Below are 22,670 nucleotides of genomic sequence, written 5' to 3'. Positions count from 1 at the left end.
AGCACGTAGAACAGTACAAATAGCTCTGCGATAACAAATATCTCTCCGATAACACCGTTCCGCCGTATCAAGTCTTGCACTGGCCTCTCCGTCTCGTTCCAGAACCACACCGTTGAACTGTGCTGTAGTCGACCGTGTTCTGAACTCCTGTCGTGAACCCGCTTTCTGAACCGTCTTGACTACGTCGCCTCCGCTCTTATATAGGGTCCCTACTGGCCTTCTCGAACCGGACAGAACGCCGCTCGACGTTTCTAGGTGGTCAGATGACTACAACTCTCGTGACGCTCCTGAGCTCTTGTTCACGACGGCGATCTTTCCCGAACTGTCCTGTTGACACTCGACTCGGCTGACCGTCGTAGCTCGTCACGGTTGACCGCTCGTCTAGCGCTGGCCTGGGGCGATTTGCGTCGGCTGACTACACACACACCACTACCCCTCTCTGTGCCACCACCAGGTTTATAACAATATGATAAATGAACATATTGTAATTCTGGGTGATTACGAGCCAGATATTTTTAGACGTTTTCCCAAGCGTTATGGCTACGTTGTCTAGGATAATTACGCTGTACTAATTCTTTCATTGAGTTTGGCAGAAATTCGGGTTGATGAATATGAAATCAATTCATTATCATTTTTACGTACACTGGACACACCTTTTTATCAACTTCAGCACACCGCTAGGACGTCCTCACCTATATAACTAGCACTTGGTTAAACCTCCCTGGAGCGCCTTCAAGAGGTTTATAGTTTAATTTTCAAAAACTATAGAAACTCTAGAGACAATGACTAGAACAGAGGAAAAATCTTATACTAGATCTGAAGCGGGCGGTCTGTTAGTTACTATTCAGCCTATATTTATCTTCTCACCTGGAAATGTAGGTCGATGTATTAACTATCATGATGTGGTAATTAAGCATGAATTTTTGTCGCCATCCCAACTATTGAATCCCCAGATCGAATTAATTGTGATAGACGATGAAAAATTTGCAATTCAGTAATTTGGCAATTTTGGTGTAAAAAATAAAATTTAAATAAATATGTTGATAGTTCTGCGAGCAAAAAAAAAAAAAAAACTTGAAAGATTTAGTTGTAGTATCTTTTTTTTTTTGTTTAATTGAATTTTTTTTTGCGAAGTTTTTTTTAACAATGAATACATATTAGTTCGTGAAAAAAACAAACGGCTTTTCCATGTTTATTTCATTTTCTTTTTTTTTTTGAGGGGGGGGGGCATTATCACAAGTTGCCACACCGGACATCATATACCCTAGCTACGCCACTGCATGATATGCAGTATCAACCTATATTTTGACCAACCCACTGTTCTTTCCATGTTTCATTTGTATTCAGGGCCGCCTCTACCAATTGTCAATATTAAATATTTAGATAAACGAAAAAAAAATTATTGGCGATATCATGGTATCATGGAAACTATTATGTTAAAAAAATCAGCTATCTAAAAATAACATATCTCATTTCACATTTGATTCGCTGCCTGTTGAGAAGGAAGACAGGCATAGGTACTGTAAGCCTCTCATTAGGTAGGCCTATTTATAAGCGGCCTAGACAAATGTGTGTCGATGAGACACCACACATGATATTTTTCCTTTCCACTGTCTTTTGCGTTGACTAGTCACTTTCAATGACAGGGTCCGTACATTCTTTTATGCTATCTTCCCATCACCTTTTCTGGTACTGCATCAATTAGTTTGGATCAGTCGTGTAATCAAATTTGTACTGGATGAAGACCGACAATAATAAATATGTGCAGTTAGAACTATTTTTACCAATTTCATGCTTTTAGCTTTCTCTAAATAATATACAAATTACATTAATTAAAAAAACAAAACAAAACAAAAATACAAAATACAATTTTTTTATTGTAAATAAAATAAAATAAAAAAGTAATTTTCAAATATTGTTAAGGCATATAGAATTGCACAATAAACAATCTATTTACAAGAAGTATACAAAATATAAATGTTAAAGATATAATTCCAAAACAGAAAGAGAACTTTCCTCAGTCAGATCATATAAAATAATCATGCATTATTTCTAGAGTTCCCCATCACACATACAAATTATTTTCAACCATGAAATTTAAAATGCATATTTATCTGCTACAGCATTTTGATTTCATTTATTTTACTAAAGTTGTCTGAAACTACATTCAATTTTGAAATCATTATCCCAGATAAAACCTCTTTCTTCAGCCTCAAGATGAAAACTTGATTCTTTTCTGCTGGAGATGGCATGCTTTTAGAGCTGCTTTTAATAAAAAAAAACTAAGATTGTTGTGATAACTGCAGTCTAAAAACTCAAGAAAAAAAAAAGGATTTCTGAGTTTAACATTGATAAAAGTCTGAAAAACTAACAAAAAAGCTAAAATATACTGAAAAAGTAAAAAGTGTGATGTATGAGAATGAATGTAACTATAGATGAATAAAATAAAATGTTCGACTGACTTTTTTTTTTACAATTCCCTGATAACTGAAAAAAAAAATGTGGAGAAATTTTACAAATTAAAAAAAAAACATATCATAAATGAATAACATCTCTTTATGCTAAATAAAAACATATCATTAACATTGATTCTTTACAAATGAGTTGGATTGCACAGACTAATATCATTATCTTTCAAGGACTATTTTTTAACTATTCAGTACAGATTTCATTTTGTATTCAACACACTTTAGAATTGATTTTTTTTTGCTCTAGATTTCCAATTTGATATGCCTTATGATATATATATACACACTTTAATTCATTTTGTGTAAACTAATTCTACAATTAATTTATATTTTTTAAATATAAAAAAAAAAAAAATGTAAAACGTAATAGCATAAATATTTATCTTACTATCAAAGAATCTTAACTATGAAAACCCACAAAATATCATGTAAAGAAAAGAAGTAGAAACAAAGCTATCCATAACAAAGTTTAAGAAAACAAAAATTAATAGTCACACAAGTATCGATAGTGTCCATAACAAAATAAAAGATACTTGGAAAGAAACTTGTTATGTTAAAAAAATAAATTATTTCATTTTCATGAATTTTAGTGGACTAAACAGATTTAAGAAGGCATGAGAGTCCACCCAGCTGTAATGGGTACCTGGCATTTCTGAGTAAAAATAAAAGCTGTTGGTGATTGTGCTGGCCTCATGACACCTTAAAGTTATAAGCATAATGAAACCACAGTCATTGTACCAAAGATTTTACTTGTACTTTTGTTAGTACTCCTAATTAATGCTTCAGTTGTACCCATTTCATATTCGTCAATAGTTACTTTGTTGGTTGGTTTAGTAAGAAGAATTAAGTGAAATCCACTGGTAAGAAGAAAGTTAAGGTAATAGTTTAAGAGATAGAAGGGGTCTTATTTATTGATCACTGTTCCTTTGGACACTTCAAGTTGGTTCTACTCATTATCATGCACTAGCAATCAGAATAGCATCCTGAATACCATAGTATTTTGGAAGAAGGTTAATTAGGAGAATAAAGAACAGTGCTTTAATCTAAATGGACAAGCTCATTATCTTGCTTATTTAACTCTTTCTAATTGACAATAGTATCGTTGATTTGACCCCATTAAATTAAATTAATTTTTTGGTTTTATAAACTTATATTTGTTATATAAAAAAAGCAGGTAATCTCCTAAAATTCTTTACCAAAGTAACTTTTTTGATAACACACAAAAATGTTATTGAAGATAAATCATAACAGGGTAGAATGTACAAATGTGAAAAATGAACAATTCTGTCAGAACGTGGAAAATAATTACGGAGATAAAGAGTTAATAGAGTAAGTACATAATGATGAGTTAGTGAGAGAGTGAGAGATTAGTACCACAAAAAAACTAAGTGAAAATAATAATAAGACACTCTTTAGATTATGAAGGACCATTCTATAATACCACAAAAAAACTAAGTGAAAATAATAATAAGACACTCTTTAGATTATGAAGGACCATTCTATAAGTGTTTTAGTAATATTTATCTACAATATTCATGAGAAAAGACCTATAACTAATATAAGGTATATTTCGATTTTTAAAAATAAGGATGAGTGCAGTATCTTCAAATTGCAAACCAAACTGTGATCTGCCATATCTAATGCAGAAAAAGGTATTGTCCGACAAAGGATATATTTATTTGTCTTTTTGTCCAAGACCTATAAATGCACACACAAAACACAAGCATAACAAATTATCTTCATTATTTTCAATTCAAGTGAAAAAAACAACAAAAAATAAATAAACTTAGCTTTAAGCATTTAAAATGAATCATATCATTAAGGAACTATATTATATGTTTCAACTAGTAAAAGTAATAAATGTATTTTATCTTATATGATGTAATTCTCTTTTTTTTTAAAGACTAACAGCAAAAGAGAAGGTTACATGAGTTTAATTAATTTTGGGTAAATGCAAACAGTAAGAAAGTAACAAGTATGACTTACTTACTAGAAAAATGTAACACTCTTTGTAAACACCATTTATAAACATATAAAAGAACAATCAAAATTTACCTTATTATTAACTCAATTACAATCAAATATCATTTCTTTTACTTTTGGAAGAAAACCCATGCTATGATATATTAATATATTTCATTTTAGTGATTACTTTCCCTTATCCTGAAGCCTTCAGTAAATGTATATTCAATCATAAAGGTTGAGCATGCCTCGTTGTCCTCAAAGCTTATTTCTTCGACACCATCAGCACCAATTTTAATCCCAGACAAGCAGAAACTAGCTGGTTCTTCATTGGAAAGATATTCTTTAAGCTCAGAGATGATCAAGCACTTCAACTGAGAAAACATGATTACTACATTACTGAGTTTAAATAATCTAAATAACAAAACTATAATGTTTAGTTCTACCAAAAAGAAATATCATGGACTAAGAAGCTAATACGATATGAACAATAATTTAATAAGGGCTGGGTGGACTCAGAGGCGCCTAAAGATACCTAAATTAAAAATACCAGACTTCACCAGGATTCAAACCCAGGACCCAGTTTGAAAGACAAGTGCTTTACCACTCAGCCACCAGGGCTCTTATAATCAGTTGTTTTAACTGAATTTTTTTCCTCTACCTATGACCTGCCCATATTCTACCACACTTGGATTTCATTATAAACAGAGAGCATATTTTCAAAAGTTGTAGGCTTGTAGATCTTTAAACATTATTTTAAAAATTAAGAGTATCCCATTTTAATCTAATACTCCTGCATATCATTAGGGGATGACTATGGGCAGTATGTTTCAACTTAGGATTGTCATTTTCTCTATTTAAATGTAGCTGATAAAAAACATAATTAAAAGAAAGCATTAATAAATATGCAGGGACTTTTATTTAGATATGAGTATTTACAGAGGTGAGATACTTATTCCACTCATTGTAAAGTATAAAAGTTAACTAAATTAACCCTTTCAGACCTTGCAATCTATAGGACAGATGATGTAAAGGTCATTTGTTTCTATGCCTGAAGGTAAACAAGGGTGTCATGTTATCAGCACAATGATCAAAAGCCTTTACTTTCCCAAACTAATGTCAGGTACTTAATTAGAGTCAGATGGACTCAGAACACCAGAAATTCAAAATGTTAATCCTAGTCCCTCAGTCAGAAGCCAAGCGCTTTACTACTTAGCCACCACACCCCACATAGAAAAGCATATAATAGCATAAATTGATATTGCTAAATAAATACCAACTTGTTTTTTTTTAATGATTATCTAGGTCAGGGGTTCTCAACCTGTGGGTCGTGACCCCCTTGGGGGGTCGATTGACGATTTGCCAGGGGTCTCCAAAGACCATTGAAAAAATGGATTGTTTTTGTCTTCTCTTCTATTACTGTGTGTGTTTGCGGGGAGGGGGGAGGTCGCGGCAGACTGGAGAATTGTAAAAATGGGTCGCTGAGAACTAAAGGTTGAGAACTGCTTATCTAGGTCTACACACTTACATCAACCGCTTTTAGATAATCCTCTTCAAACTTCTCTCGTGGAAATGAAACAATGTAGGGTGAAGGATTATCATTTATATACGCTGTGATGCTCAGATGTTTAACAATTTCAGCTTCTACAGAAACAACAAAAACAGAAAAAAATCATTACATTTTTTGAAGTAAAACTATTTAATGGATTTTTATCTATACTATCTAAAACTATTTGTTAAATAAGAAATTAAATTAAAACAGTATTAAAACTATGGTCATGTGCTATGTGCTCTGGACTATCACTGAATGGTCTTGATGCTCAAAACTTCAAACCGTGTCTGCTGCCATCCCCTGTCATCCTGCGGCAGGTTTGGGTTATGATCTAATTATCATCAAATCTGAAGGGATATCCATAACATGTTGTTGAGAGTAAACTGATTCTGTCATTAAGTTTGTAGTGATTTGGTAAATGTGTTTTATCAAATGTTTAGACCATGGTATTTAAAGTATATAAGTATTTAAACAAGTCAATTTAACTTCTTCTAATGTTTGGCCATTCAGCTGTATGCAGTATCTCATACTATCTCCACCACAAACTAATACTTTGCTATTTTCAGCACTGATTTCCAAGCCAACTGCTCTAACTGCAGCATCCAGTTTTGTAGTAAGATCTTGTTCCTGGTCTGCATTTTCTCCAATGAGGTCTATATCATCTCTACACCATTTATGATCAAGCTAGGACTAAATTCTTCAAGAATTTCCGTTATATCATAATATGCTCCAGAAATAAGTTAAAAAGAGAGAATGCATCCTTTCCACACTCCTATGTATGTCCTAAAACTTTCTCTGATTTGGTAGTTCAGAAGTACTGAACTATTCGCATTTTGATATAGGCTTTTATAACATTAATAAAGTTTTTATCTTTTTATTTATGTTTTTATCACTTACCACACTTTAAGTTGTGTACCAATTTTTTTTGGTGTTGAAGACATTTTTCCTTTAACAGATTTTAAGAGTGCTTCTGCTAGCTCTGAAGTCTGCCTGTTCTTCAGAAATGATCTCCTTGGCTTTTCTCTTGAGACACTTGAGTCTTTTGAGAATTATTCTATTTCTCAGTGACCGATACTGATCAGACTAATCCTTCTATAGTTTTGGCATTGTTTCAAGAAGTTTCCTTACTTGAACATTAGAATAATTAATGATTGGGTCCATTCTGCAGGTCATGTTTTTCGTACCATATTTTCTGGCATATATTGAATATTGTCCGAAAGCATATAGATCTAGCCCACATAGGCTAGTTCTATGTAGTATGTGAGCTGCCATGGCCATGTTTTAAAAGTTCTGATACTGATGTTATGCAGTTATGACATCAGACATGCAGTTGTGTTATTAATTCCATGCAACTTACCATCTTCTGGTGATCTTATTGATTATTGCTTCCTCTACTTCTAATTTTAGTATTGAAACCAATTTAAGGTCTCTGTTGTCCCAAGGTGTTTTGTTGATTAAACTGTAGGCTAGTTGGGATTTATCTCGAAATTAAACAGATCGTTGCCTTTGCAATATACTGTCCACCTTCTAAACACATCTGTTTCTTCAGTTAGAAGAGTTCCATCATTATTTTCAATCATTGTGGTTCTCACTTGTTTTGCATTGGTCAAAGCTTTTAATGTTAAATACGCTTTCTTGCTATTGGCAACTTTCAAGCTAATATCGATTATACTGCACTAGCCATAATCCTTATTTTCGTATAGGCTATAGCTTATGATAAAAAGGACTCTTAGTTGCATAATTTTCAGGTGGACACCCAAAAATATGATTCCATTGATATTTTCAATTTTGAATTTTAGATAGAGTAGGCTAAAGGAAAAAATTGCCATGTCTATGTTGAATTCAAGGGGCCCAACATATCTCTAATTAAAGGTTTGTAATCTAAATGGTCATATTAAGTCATTCTTATTAAGAATTAAGGATGGCTGCCTGGTCAAGCAGTTTGTGCGCTGGACTGTCCTTCAGATTTCTCGATGGCCCCGGGTCCAATAAACCTTGCCCAATCCCATCTCCGGCGTCCTGCAGGAGTTTTGGACTAGGAATCAACTCTTAAGGAACATCCAAAACATGTCAAACATTACTAAGTCTAGATTTAGAATATCTAATTATATAGTCTATAGCAGTGATTCCCAAACTTTTTTGTCTCGTAGACCCCTTGCCTTATTTTCTGGATTACGGTAGACCCCTGCTTAACTTACATTGCATTTTTGCAAATTCACCAACTCCATTTTTAAAACTTATATCTAACTGTAGTGAGTCCAAGAATGAAAAAGTAATTTAATTAAAGCTACATATAAAGTTAGAGAGATCTTTTTTATTGGTAAAATTCAAATTAAAACCAATTAAAATAACAATTAATATATACTACTGGAATCTCCAAACTCACTGGAAATGTGTGGGTTTATTTTGACAGGTTCACCATTCGTTGCTACGGGTATTATGTTTCATATAGAAATTTGTTGTTCTATGAAGTAGTCATTCAAACATAAAATATTGATTAATTTATACATTTGCGTTAGTATCATTGTAAAAGTTTTCGCAAATGGCAGTTTATCGTGTGTTTCTTGATCTTTCATGTCTGGCTCAAATATTGGGTCCGCGGAACTGTTTTCATTAACATGAGAAGGAGCGAAGGCGAGTAACTGACGTCTAAACCACTAAGCTTTAGGCAGAAGAGACTCATTAGCCTTCGCTTGCAACCCACCTAGCAGAAGCAAAACTACATTCAAACCTTATCTTATCTTATATAATACAGACGTTACTTCAAAAAAGAAGATGATTACGTCCTACGCGTCATGCTGCCTTGCAACTATACCCAAACACGTCGACCCTTAGGCAGTTTGCAGCACACAGCGGTACACCCTGTCAGAACCTGCGACCCCGCTGTTCCCAAACTGTAGGCTATATGTCGTTGGCAAAGAATTACAGAAGCATAAGAAGCTTTTAATGTTATAACTCATACCAAAGATATGCCCTTGAAGTGTAGGCCCTATTGTTGCTTAAAGAAATTCGTTTAATAATATCAGATGTAGGTTTTTATAAAATAATTAGTTTTTAAAACTATTTCAACAACTGGTAAAAATCAATGTTTTATCATAGTGTTGTCTATAGTGTTTTCCATATTTGACTATAAGTAAAGAGATCTTGTAAGATGCTCACAAGCCACCATCTCCTCTGTATGATGTTGAAGAGAGATTTTGTGGGCCTATTCTGAAATTTATCTTTGAGAGTTCAAACCTTTAGGCCTATCTTTTTATCCAGGTGGCATCGTCTTAAATGATCCTCCAGTGTAACTAGTCACTTAGGCAACCGCTTGTTTGACAAGGAAGGAATAAATCCCGATTCTCAATAAATTTTCAATAATTTTGTTTTGTTAGGCATTAGTTAAATGTAGACAAAATCAAGCTATTTAAATCGGTATTGAAATTAAATACAGCAATTTTTCATTTGATTAGCGGGAATATTTAAAGGATTATCTAAAGTACAAATCATATATTCACACATGAAATAAGTATAGGCCTACATCAATGGGATCTGAAAATTAAAGTCACGACATACTTAAATGAAATCCATTATTGTAGACCCAGTGGACATCTCATAGACCCCCGATTTATTTTTTCCCTTTCATAGACCCTTATTAAGTCTTCGTAGCCCCCTGGGGGTCTAGGGCGATAGACCAATTTGACTTTGAAAATCACTGGTCTATAGAATAGATATATAGGCCTACATAATATTATTAAAATTGATTTACCTTCTACATCTTCGAATCCTAGATTTATGTCCATTTATATGATTTCTACTATTTCTATTATATCTAATAAGACTCTATAAGACTATGTGAAAAGAATTTAAATCTAGATCTTGACTAGATAATCATGACTTGACTCGGTTTGGGAATTCAATTTCATGACTTCTTGAAATCAGAAACGGAAATTACCGTTTTTCCCTAGGCTTTCTGCAAAAGTCTATTATTCTTTATATATATTATAAATTAATAAGATGGTCATAGCAGTAAAAATAAGATGTTTGAATGGCATATTATAATTATTTTGTGATTAATAGGACATTTGTGTTGAATCTTAGATATTGTATAAGGCTAAAATACTATTTAGCTATATATATCTCTGCGAGGTCTAAAGTGACATATTCAGCCAAGCACTATTTCTGGTATTGAAAACCAACTAAATGCATATTCTGAGGTACCTAGAGTGCATTATTTTGCTATTAAAAAGTTTTATTTCAAAAACCTAATGTGCTATTCTTACTGACTTAGACCCTCCCGCGCCGTTCGGCGACGCTGTCACAACCTTACTAAGGGGTCGACTCCCATTTCGGCATAGGATTTCCTTGATTTACACCCGATCTCTATAACTGACTCCTAAAATCCGCCTAAGCCATCTTTGTAGAGCCACATTTAGTGCTTTTCAATTTCATTGCACTTTATTAATGGATCCCAGCCACTGGTAGACATGTGTAACTTCTCTTGACTACGATCTTGGAAGTAGGTGACTATTTTACTTTAGATATTATATCGAAAAGGGAAGTAGGGGGATTTTAAACTCAAAACTATCTTGAGGAGTTTTAAACTTTTAAAAAAGCCATCTGGAGGAGAGGGGTTGAAACTAAAAAAACCCCCATTGGCTTGGATACGCTCAAAGAATTTTAATGTGTAATTTGCTTTTTTTTATATTGAAGAGGTATTTTTTAGCACCAAACCCCTCTGAAGGGAAATTTAAACTTAAAACACCCAATAGGCTTGGCTACGCTATAGCATTTTGATTGCGAAATTATTTTTTTTTATTTTGAATATTTATTTTTTAGCTTTAAACCCCGCTGGCGGGTGGGTTTTAACTAAAACCCCCTTTGGCTATGCTCATAGCATTCTGAGTGCGTAATTTGCTTTTTCTTAAATTGAAGAGGTATTGAAGAGGTATTTTTAGCTTCAAACCCAGCTGAGGAGGGGTTTAAACTCAAAACCCTTTGGCTACGTTCATACAATTTTGAGTGTGTAATTTTAAGTTAAATCTCTTTATCTTATCTTATATAATACAGACGCTAATTTAAAAAAAAAGAAGATGATTGCATCCTTCGTGTCATGCATCTTGTCAAGCATTATTCACCAATGACTTAAGTTCTGCCAAGTCATTGGTTTTCCTGGCTAGCTCTGGTTAGCTCTAGTCAAATGTGAATATTCGTTGATTATGAATCTCATTCCTCTATTTCGTTAAGGGGTCCCAAACAGAGGATGCATATTCTATTATCTTTATGAATGTATCAGTAGGCCTATTTGATATGAATTTCGTATAGATTTATCATATCTGAAATAACTATATTAAGTATATCAACTATGTGATGTATGTGGTATATGTATGTTCTAATCAAACATGTGACCATCCAATGAGGGATATATTTTATTATGTGATACTTGCCATATGAAATGGTACTTATTTATAACTTTGCAATATTAGTGTCATTATGCTATATATTTTGATTTAAACTTTACGTTCAAATAATCGAATACTAACAGCATTAGTGATACTATTGTAACTTATTTTGTATTGACTAGATTTTATTGAACAAAAAGTAATATAATAAAGAAATACGGAAACAAAAAATGCAACAGAAAAAAAAAATTATTAAGTCTGACTGTGTGTGAGTAGGGCCTATATATAAAGTTGAAAGCTTTACGAGTTATGGCACCACAATAGAACCTGCCTTTAAACTGAAGTTCCAAATAACAATGAATATTAATGGTTTTATAAATTGTTTAGGTGTGTGTGTGAGAGAGGAAGAGGAATAATAATCAACAACAACAAAATAAAACAACAAACAATAGACTAATAAAACCTCCTATTCTTATTACAACATGAATAGCTCAGTGGCAGGACACGTCGGCCTTCCATCTTAGAGGCTAGAGTTCGAATTCAAATTCGAAAGTTATTTCTTTTAAAATCTCAAAGCGCGATTGGCTATTTTAAGCCATTAAAAATTAATTACATGATTGATTCAAAATAATTGATGCAATTTAACAGGGAAAACTACTTTTTATAGTTAACATGTTTTCTAAACTGCTACGGAATAGCGCACCTTACACGATCACTTTTGGGATTAAGCCACCCCCCCCCCCTCTTTCAGACCTTTCAGTCTATAGGTCAAAAAATAATTATTTAAAAATTTACTTTCCTAATCAGATAGACCTCTACATACTATAAATCAGATATTTTAATTTTAGGCTTGGTCTATATTAGATTAGTATTATTATTATTATTAACTGTGCTAATTATCATATTATTATATATTATATAGAGCTCCTATACTGCCTATATTAGTAGGCCTATATTAAAGCCATTTCAAAAAAACTATATATAGGCCTAGTAGCCTAGGCCTACTAGTGTTAAAGGACTTGTAGAACAGACTCCATGTAACTGGATAGCTGAAGTCCATATCTCACTGTGTATTTTATAACTCTCAATAAATACAACGTCTTTTATTACCTCCTTGCGTTGAGTTACAACAATATATCTTCTTCTTTTTCTCTTATCGTAATAACGTCTGCAATAGGCCCATATAAGAAGATATCGACTATATATAATAGGCTTAGGAAGCAAATTTAATGTTCAAGCCACAGACCTATAGTCATATCTATGATTCAAGCCCAAAGATTATGTCATTTAGGATTAGTCTTCTCACTGGTTTTTCCTTTCAATGTTTGTTTCCCTTCTGTCGTGCACATCTGCACACATTTAGCACCGTCAATTTAATTGCTTTCGCACAGTTGTTTTTGCATATTCCCCATGTAACATATTGGTATTATATGTAGATTAGCACACTAGCGCGTCAGTGTTGCATCACCTGTGTTTTACGTAATAAATGGAGTTCCTCTTAAACACTAGTTTGTTATTTGTACCACAAATATTCTACATGGTGTCAGAAGTGGAATTGTAAGTCCAGCCTCAGTTTAGCTCTTAGTGTGTCTGTCCATGTTCTCCGTTCTCGGGTAAGCTTATATTGGCTGCGATGTTCAGTTTGCCGTTCTATGTCAGTAGAGCGGAGAATACAGGATGATATTTACCTTTAATCTAGTGAGTAAGTTGTGGGCCAGTGTTGGAGCCAGCTGAAAACCGAAGGCTTACCGTTTGGGACCAAATTACGACCTACGCGCCATGCATCTAGTTATAATTAACCAATGAGCTAAATTTAGCCAAGTCACTGGTTTTCATGGCTGGCTCAGGCAACCCATTCCATGCTCTAATAGCACTAGGGAAGAGGGAGCATTTGTACAAATCTGTCGTGTCATATGGAAAGGGGAATGTGCCTTTATCTTTGTGTCTTTCAGAGTATTTTATTAGATTTTGTTTTTGTATTAGATGATTATGGCTCAGTGTTTTATGTATAACTGCTAATTTACTTTTGAATCTTCTCTCTTGGAGGCTCGTAGGCCTATATGAGATAAGATGCCCAAAAACGTTTATAGATTAAGTTAACTAATTGATCACCTAAACTTTTGGGGTTTTTAAACTCAAACCCCCATTGGCTCAGCTGGGTCAAATGATGGTTTAGTATTAAAATCTCACCTAAAATAAACAAGATCAAAGGAAAAAATCAATCACTGAATTCCGACACCCCCCTTCTAAGGTGGGATTTCATTTAGGAGGGGGGTTGAACTTCCCCCCCCCCTCTCTGGCTACGCCTATGGTCCTTACTCTATGAAGTGCCAAGCACCTATTGTCCGTTGCTTCTGTCTCCTAGCTAACTCGAGTTATGTTTATAATCTATCGTCGCGTCAATACAGAAATTCCCGACTATGCTACTTCTGCGCTCAAGCCTATTGAACACAATATTAATATTTAATTTCAATATAAGACTCACAAAAGTAGACTTCACATAAAGCTTAAAACTTATAAACTAATCTCTCTGTCACTTAAAACAATATTCTCTCTACTGGGTTAGTATTTGCTTCCTTTTTACTCCCTTGGCTCAGTTATGTTGAAAAGTAATGTTTCTCAAAAAGAAATCACGTTTCTTGTTAATATAATGTAAATTGAAATCGCAGTGACATTGACACATTTATCACGTGACAAGTTGGTAGAATAGCTTTCAAATTAATAACTTCAAAAAACTTTTGACGTGGAGATTTTTTAACACTACAATTTTTTATTTTTTTTTTAAGTTGAAACCATGGTTGAAACAAGGCGTTGTTTTGTAAATTAGTTGTAAATTAGTTATAAGAAGTAATGTAGTTTTGTTTTTTCAACCCTAACCTATGTAACATATAATTTTATTTTTAGATCTAGATCTAGTAATTGAACATCAAAAATAAGAGTACTCTCGTCTCCTGATTATTAATTTGCAATTTTTAGATACATAATCTAGAAAGATCTAGGTAATCAATCTATTTAAATGTACATAAGATGTACATGGATGGCTGCCTGGTCGTGCGGTTTGCTCGCTGGACTGTCATTCGGATTCATCGACGGTCGAGGGTTCAAACCCTGCCCGCTTCCATCCCCCGTCGTCCTGCGGGAGGTTTGGACTAGGAAGTAAACTATCTTCAACTCTGAAGGAACATCCGAAACATGTAAAACATTTTACAAAAACATTTTACAAACAAAATCAAAAGACATGAATTATTTCGATCTAGCATTTTTGAAACATTATCTCAATGGAAAGTAGCAGGAAATGGCTTTGATTCATATATTAGCGTGAATATATAAAGAAAATCCGAGAACTGATTTTGCATTAGGCTATTTCTAAACTTTGAAAACTAAAGAACATTACTTTTCTAAGACAGAAAAGATTGATTGGGGCGACTTCCATTAAAGCTTGAAAAAGAGTTACGTACATAGAAATATATATTGTTATGACCATGGTTATGACATGATTAGAATTTAGTATTTGTTTCGGGAATAAGTGGAAAGTTTTACTTAGTGACAAGTGACGTGACAGATCTTTAAAAACAAGAACGCTCTAGGATTTGATAGAAACAAGACGTTTTCCTATCCTAGAAAGAATAAGAAGTAGTTTACGGACATGGCTGACATCGGACGATTCCCTTCTTGATTATTAAATATATTTGTAGAACAACATCAGCGTCGACTATATATTTTGATTGTTTCGGCCTTTCGCCGGTGTTACTGAAGTAGTTTGAGTTCAGTGTTACTTCCAGTCAGACTTAGATCTACACTAGTTATTTTTCAAAGAATTAACGCCGCGCGGAAGCCTTAACAATATATAGGTATGTGAATCGATCAATCGCGGAAAAGAATTTGTTTTCGGTTTTCAGTCTAGATACAATATACAAGAAAATGAGTGCAAAATTTGGTAAATGTAAAAAAAAAATGGATTCAGTAAACCAAAAGACAAAAACTTTATCAAGACATGACATTGGCAGTAGCTAAAAGCTATAATTTTATTGCATAGATTTGAATGATTATTCAAAAAAATATCTTTAATTTCCAATATTGAGCATTTTGAATCTATCGAAAACAACAAAATTCTACGCTGTAATAATGCTATTAAAATAGCCAATCAAATACAAATGACAAAGCAGTCCATTGAGTGATAAAGCGCTTGAAGTCCAGTGTTCGAATCCTGTTGGAGACTAGCATTTTGAATTTTAGCATTTTTAGGGTACTCCTGAGTCCATCCAGCTCAAATGGGTACCTGGCCTTAGTTAAGGAAAAGTAAAGGCTGTTGGTCGTTGTGCTGGCCACATGACACCCTCGCTAACCGTGGACCGCAGAAACAGATGACCTTTACATCATCTGCCCCATAGAACGCAAGGTCTGAAAGGGGAACTTTACTTTTTTTTTTCTTGCTCCAAAGCCATCATGAAGCGATATCGTAGATGGGTGCAGACATCATCAGGGTATCCGGTATTTCAAAGGGTAATAGTACAATGAAGGTGAAACAAAATGTGTTTTTTTTTTCAAAATGACACTTATGTTTATATTTTAAAATTGACATTATATACCTGAACAAAACCAGAGCCAGATATAACACACTACGAGACTGGAGCCGCACAGAAACTCATTCTTCACACCAATAATGTAGTCATAGCAGTTATTACCAAATGTTTTACCAAAATATGTTTATCAAGTATAAGAAGGGAATAAGATTAAAATAGCACATTGCTCTCGATCGAACATGAACAAGCATATTGGAAACATTGTACAACCTTACAAAATACAGCAGATCCAATGTATACACATAAAATATTCACACAAATCAAGTTGTCATATAGTGAGTTAAGGACCTAATGATGAAATAGCTCTAGTGAAATAGATTTTTCTTCCTCTTGTGTGACAATAAGTATTTCTTGTCCGCTTGCCTCACTATGAAAAATAAATTGCACTTTTTAATATAGCCTGAATTAAGTTATTTGAAAACATAATAGATCTAGGGCCGGCTTAGACCGTTTGCTTTAATAGGGCCCCGTGCCTAGCAGGGACACCACAATTTACATTTAGCATATCACTATCAGTAACATTTAGATTTAGCATATCACTATCAGTAACATTTAGATTTAGCATATCACTATCAGTAACATTTAGATTTAGCATATCACTATCAGTAACATTTAGATTTAGCATATCACTATCAGTAACATTTAGATTTAGCATATCACTATCAGTAACATTTAGATTTAGCATATCACTATCAGTAACATCTAGATTTAGCATATCACTATCAGTAACATTTAGATTTAGCATATCAGTAACATTTAGATTTAGCATATCACTATCAGTAACATTTAGATTTAGCATATCACTATCAGTAACATTTAGATTTAGCATATCACTATCAGTAACAATTAGGTTTAGCATATCACTATCAGTCATGGCTCTTGTCACAGGCTATAAAAATGTAGGACTTGAAGGCTTAACATATTTAGTGTAACTTTAATTAACCCACTGGCGCCTAGTGCATTTATTGCTTTTATGATCTCGTTAATAGTAATAGTTGTTATTTTTTTTTAGAGTTAGAACAGGGGTTTCGCAAGCATCTATCAATTAGGGCCCCGCAATTTGTAAGGCCGGCCCTAAATAAAGGAATAGGACTAGAGCACATTTAAAATTTTCTTTTACCTTTTGTCTGATTTTCAGGTAGCAGGGAACACTTTGGTTTAAACGGTTCATAATTGTTTCAAGGCTTTCTTCTTCTGAAATGAGCAACTCCTGCCCATCCACGACGTGGTACAGCAGTAGGACTATATTTGTTGAAGTTGTTCTGTCGCGATATGCAGGCACTTGATCCAAAACTGATGACTTCAACTAAGTCATTCATTGAAAAAAAAAAGATAACAGCTTAAGCTTTAAAATAAATTGCATGTATCGTCATAGTCATAGTGACAGAAAAAAATAAAGATAAAAAAATGCACGACAGAGAGACAGACAGACAGGAAGAGAGAAAGAAGAGTTAAGTAGAAATAAATAATAAGTAATAATAAAATAAGAGAATAACAGAGGAGGTAACAGAAAAAAGAAAGAGAAAATTAAAGAAAATTGGAAGAGAGAGAGAGAGGAAATAATAGAGAGAAAATATAAAGTAAAGAGAGGGAGATAGTAGAGAAAAAAAAGAGAAAAGGTGATGTGAGAGAAATGAAAGAGAGAAAATAGAAAAGTAAGCTTATCGTAAAAATGTCCGATGTTCCGGCAACACAATTGCAGACTCTTTGGCCCACCAGGGAGGGCAAATTCCACCCACTGAACAGGCTGTAAGCTTTCATCAAGCCCTGGCTATAATACAAAAAAAACAGAAATGGAAAAGTGGTTTGAGTGCTGGGACAAGTCCCAAAAAGCCCGTGGAGTCTGGGAGCGCATGAGGCGCCCTGACCGCACTTCCCCGTGGTGGAGGCTGTACAGGCCTGAGCAAGCTATTATAGCACAGTGCAGGACAGGCCACTGTCCTGTTGGCTCATATTTCTCGCGGCTATGGCCAAATTTTGATTCACGGTGCCCCCTCTGCTGGGAAGAAGAGAAAACCGTGCCACATATTCTGTTTGACTGCCCCAGACTTGCTGATCTCCGTCTCGACAGGTCTGGGAAACCCAAAATTCTCGACCTGTATGGCGACATTTATGCACTACGCAAGACAGCAGGGTTTCTGTCCAGGGCTTTTGCAAGAGAGGATTTGAGCCTCTCAAGCCCTCACTCTAATGGAGTTTGATGATGATGATGTTCTTTAAAACTTTAAGCAATAAAATGCAAAAACATTTTTTTAATTGAATATAAAGAAAAACATTAAGACAATCAACACATGATTTGTGACAATAGAAACATTTCTTATTACTTCTGCTACTTAACTCACCGCTACCTCGCACCATCTCTAGAAGAATTATGTGTCAGTATAGAACTTAACGGATTTGGGGGCTTTGCAATGACAAGCTCAAGAGGATTATCTCTAATTCCTGCCGTGGTGAAACTACTAAAATTATTTCTTCATTTGAAGCCCCACTCCCCCATTTTTTTTCCCGCTTAGGTGGGGATGAAAGACAAACCCGATTAACGCTGAATCAGTTCTAAAGGTTCGCCATGAGTTTCACAAGGAGGCCACCATAATACGAGCATTGGAGTGCAAGTCCTTTCACGGTTCTGTGGCGGTTATAGAAATGGACTATGAATAATTTCCCCGTGGCTAGCGCGTATTTTTTTCTTTTAACGAACGGGTCCAGGACCGTAGGTCGAGCTCTAGGTCTATGGCACGTTTCAAATCGTAGTAATGGTCGTTGGCATTGTGGAACCAGACAGTACTTGGGGTGAATAGCAACAGGTCCACGCCTGTCTGTTTGGGAGAAACCCTTCCCAACAGTCAAAGGGATATATTGTAAAAAAAATAACAACAAAGTTGTGATAAGTTTTTATAAGCTTGACACTAACATCAGCTCCTGTTGCGTTGGTCTCTTCAAGTTTCACTGTATTTAAACAAATTGTATGCTGTTGTTCTTCATCATTTATTGTTAGAATTGCTTTGTTTTTCTTCGGTATTTTACAAGCCTCTGTCAAAACAAGACAAATTATGTGCAGTTTAAATTAAACGTATAGAAGGAGTTTTATACAAATAGCTGTCTACTACAATTTAATGTTTAGACTTAGTGATGCACGGGGAGGACTATTTGTAAAATATATATCTTTCTTTCAAATAGCAACATATTTAAAAGTAATTATAATATTTAGATTAAATTAAGATTAAACATACTAAAGTACATAATCAGAAATGCATACAGTTAACCTCTGCCTATCACATGGTATAGTCCTATGTACATTTCTATATTTGGGTTCTCTTTCAAGCTTAGATAACACTTAAGAAACACATTGTAACCTTTCTAGTCTTTTATGAGCTCTATGTTAATGTACGTACCAAAGGAAACAAGTTTCGACCCGCATTGAGACATCTGAAACACAATAGATCAAATTTTACTGTAGGCCTAAGTGTATTTACTTTAATAAGAAATAGGATTACTTTTAGAGGACAAATCTGAATGGGTTTTTTAAAAATCAAGTCTTTGTTCCTGCTGCAGATACGAGACATTAGTGCCTCAAATTGGGCAACTCGAAAGCTAATTCAGGTGACATTAAGGACCTATATGTAACCTACATGCTCAACCAAATCTCTTCGGCTCGGTCTATGTAGGTTTTTTGATAGGCACATTTACAAACATTAAGCCTCGGATGTATGTTCCGCGGTCTTTCAAAGTATACTCCAGCTGTTCTCTCGCATATGACAAATGACAAGTAGCCTTTATTTCGTTTTTTGATAGTTATCTATGAGACAAGTTCTGCTTGTTGCCGATCTCTGGTAGGCTGCCTGGTCGTTTGGTAAGCTTGCTTCACATTCATTCGGTCTTACCCTGCCCACTGCCATCCCCCGTAGTCCAGCGGGAGGTTTGGACTAGGAGATAGATTCTCTTCAATTCTCAAGGATCATCCAAAACATGTAAGAAAAATTACAACCATTTTTTTTTTTTGCAACTAAATACAATAACAGACGCAACACAGAAGTTCATATCGAATAACTGCACACAGAGACGTCTGGATCTTTTTTTTTTCGCTTGTTATCAAAATCTAGCCAATAATGCAAGTCATTGTTAACTCTTTCTCTCCGTAATTATTTACCACATTCTGATGGAATTAACGTTGGTATCGTCAGTTAGGAGAGAAAGAGTTAAGAAAGGTCAAGCACTGGTGTCTAAAAAAGAATAAGACAGAACTTCATCATCATCATCATCAAACTCCATTAGAGTGAGGGCTTGAGAGGCTCAAACCCTCTCTTGCAAAAGCCCTGGACAGAAACCCTGCTGTCTTGCGTAGTGCATAAATGTCGCCATACAGGTCGAGAATTTTGGGTTTCCCAGACCTGTCGAGACGGAGATCAGCAAGTCTGGGGCAGTCAAACAGAATATGTGGCACGGTTTTCTCTTCTTCCCAGCAGAGGGGGCACCGTGAATCAAAATTTGGCCATAGCCGCGAGAAATATGAGCCAACAGGACAGTGGCCTGTCCTTCACTGTGCTATAATAGATTGCTCAGGCCTGGACAGCCTCCACCATGGGGAAGTGCGGTCAGGGCGCCTCATGCACTCCCAGACTCCACGGGCTTTTTGGGACTTGTCCCAGCACTCAAACCACTTTTCCATTTCTGTTTTTTTTTGTATTATAGCCAGGGCTTGATGAAAGCTTACAGCCTGTTCAGTGGGTGGAATTTGCCCTCCCTGGTGGGCCAAAGAGTCTGCGATTGTGTTGCCAGTCACACCTATGTGACTCGGTACCCACTGCATTATTACAGGGGTGCCATAGCGTTGTTTGATGTTATGTGAAGCCATGATGACAGTGTTGATATTGGGGGGCCATGGTCCGGGGCTTTGCAAAGCATGTAGTACAGATTTTGAGTCAGTGACCACAACAATCTGTGTTGCCCTCAAATTTCCCTCGCCGAGTTGAGAGTCAATGACTTTTAAGGCTTCACAGACTGCCATGGTCTCCGCATCAAAACTGCAAACACTACCACATGGTCCAAAGATTTTGACTGTGTGAGAGCCAAGAAAGTCGATGTAGGCTTCATAGCCTGCTCTTCCAGAATCTATTGATGCCGACCCATCAGTGTATGCAAAAATGGCACTGGGCTTGAAGGTATTAATGGTCTCCAGAGCTAGGATTTGAAGGTCGTTAGATGAACGGCTTTGCTGAGTGGCATTGGGGTCTACTAATTTCAAGCGTATGTCTGGGGTTGTTGGGCGACACCAAGGGGGGAAGGGGATGAAAGCGTTGAATGTTTTGTCGGTTGGTGGAGAGGCCAGCTTCATCAGATAGTCTAGTGGCATGATGCATAAAAGACTGCATCTGGATACGTCTTCTGCATCTCCAACCATCCACTAGTTTTCTAGCTGGGAGGTATTCATCCAGCCTTTTATACCGCTCATAGCAGGTCAGTACTGACCTTTCCCTCCTAAGGGTTAATGGAGCTATATTAGCCATTATTTCAGCCGCATTCACTGGACTTGTCCTAAAGGTTCCACAGACAGATCTTAGTGCTTGGGACTGTATTTTATCAAGTTGTTCAAGAGCAGTCCTAGAGCCATAAATTTGCACAGGTAGGCTGTAGTCTATCTGTGATCGGACTGCTCCTAAATACAGGGATCGGAGCATGTCTGCTCGGGCTCCCCACTTCGTGGATGCCAGCTTCCGCACAATGCAAAGTTTCCCTGAGGCCTTTCTTACAACATCCTGGATGTGCTCACACATTTTTAGTTTACGATCTAAAGTTACACCAAGGTACTTAGGTAGCTTTTCCATGCTGAGAGCCACTCCGTTGAGGCAGAGCTGGAAAGACAGAACTTAAAACATAGTGTTTTCTTATTAAGCCTTGTATAATTATGATTGAATTGCGCAGTGCACACAAAAAATTATAATAAATAAATATAAAGTTTTAATGTAGGCGTATAAAAAAAAAGGTATATACAAGTATGATTTATGACTCATCAAAATTAAGAAAATTAGGCAGGTGTTTCGTAAAATATTCAACTATTGTCACGTGTTCCATTGCAGAAAAAGGTTCGGGAAACCCCGCACAGCATAAAGCTTCCTTGACAATCGTCTATTTACTCATTGTTGTTGTTTGTTATTGTTTTTTTTTTTTTTTCAGATAACAACCTATTTGATAAAATGAATGCCTCGAAATTAATGAAATGCATTTAAAATATAAACTTTAGCTCAGTGAAACTAAATATTATAAGTAGCTATTATATTACCTTGTATATGTATCTCGTTATAGTCAAACAGCCTAAGAGTCTGAACAATGATAATCTTTTAATAAATAGACAAAGACCTAGCTAGTAAAAAAAAAAACTTTACAGTTATAAGAAATAAAATCATTTCGGTAATTCCCAATTTTTTTTTTCTTAAAAAAAAAAAAAAAAACTTGAGAGAAAACATTCATTTAAGAGCAGAGGAATGGGTGGGTGGGTGCAGGCCGCAAAGTGGAACAGCTGTGAGGACGTCGAAATGTGTAATGACCTAGCTAGGTCTCTATCAGGTTGTCATCCTCCTGTCGTTGCTGTACGGATCTGAAACGTGGATAGAACGCAAAGAAGCTGAAATGCTCCCACAAGATCTACCTCCGTGAAATTCTGAGCATAAATTGGCCAGACAAAGTATTTGACACACAAGTTCTATTCCTAATCTTTGTTTTTTAT

The 22,670-nt window shown here is 35.3% G+C and overlaps 2 protein-coding genes across 3 annotated transcripts; both read right to left on the bottom strand.

The window, feature by feature from the left end:
• Positions 1-2,533: 2,533 nt before the first annotated feature.
• Positions 2,534-9,890, bottom strand: LOC129922961 (uncharacterized). Of its 2 annotated transcripts, XR_008774889.1 has the most exons (4): positions 9,734-9,890; positions 5,959-6,074; positions 3,921-4,804; positions 2,534-3,852 (listed from the first exon to the last, which is right to left on the bottom strand). XR_008774889.1 is itself a non-coding variant. In XM_056011318.1 (3 exons), exons 1-3 carry the CDS (start codon positions 9,765-9,767, stop codon positions 4,610-4,612), a joined length of 345 nt encoding a protein of 114 aa, XP_055867293.1. In that variant the 5' UTR covers positions 9,768-9,890; the 3' UTR covers positions 2,534-4,609. The 2 variants fall into 2 exon arrangements, 1 of the variants encoding a protein (XP_055867293.1); XM_056011318.1 differs by having other exon boundaries at positions 2,534-4,804.
• Positions 9,891-15,366: 5,476 nt separating this feature from the next.
• Positions 15,367-22,359, bottom strand: LOC106063847 (uncharacterized). Its single transcript, XM_056011224.1, has 5 exons — positions 22,227-22,359; positions 19,342-19,375; positions 18,861-18,979; positions 17,070-17,255; positions 15,367-16,316 (listed from the first exon to the last, which is right to left on the bottom strand). The coding sequence occupies exons 2-5, from the start codon at positions 19,373-19,375 to the stop codon at positions 16,314-16,316; spliced, it is 342 nt and encodes a 113-aa protein (XP_055867199.1). The 5' UTR covers positions 22,227-22,359; the 3' UTR covers positions 15,367-16,313.
• Between the last annotated feature and the right edge of the window lie 311 nt (positions 22,360-22,670).

This window comes from Biomphalaria glabrata, chromosome 14 (assembly GCF_947242115.1).
Source record: "Biomphalaria glabrata chromosome 14, xgBioGlab47.1, whole genome shotgun sequence".
In the NCBI taxonomy this organism is placed as follows: domain Eukaryota; kingdom Metazoa; phylum Mollusca; class Gastropoda; family Planorbidae; genus Biomphalaria; species Biomphalaria glabrata.
Note: the sequence above shows the minus strand (reverse complement) of the source record. Positions and strands in the feature narration are given on the sequence as shown.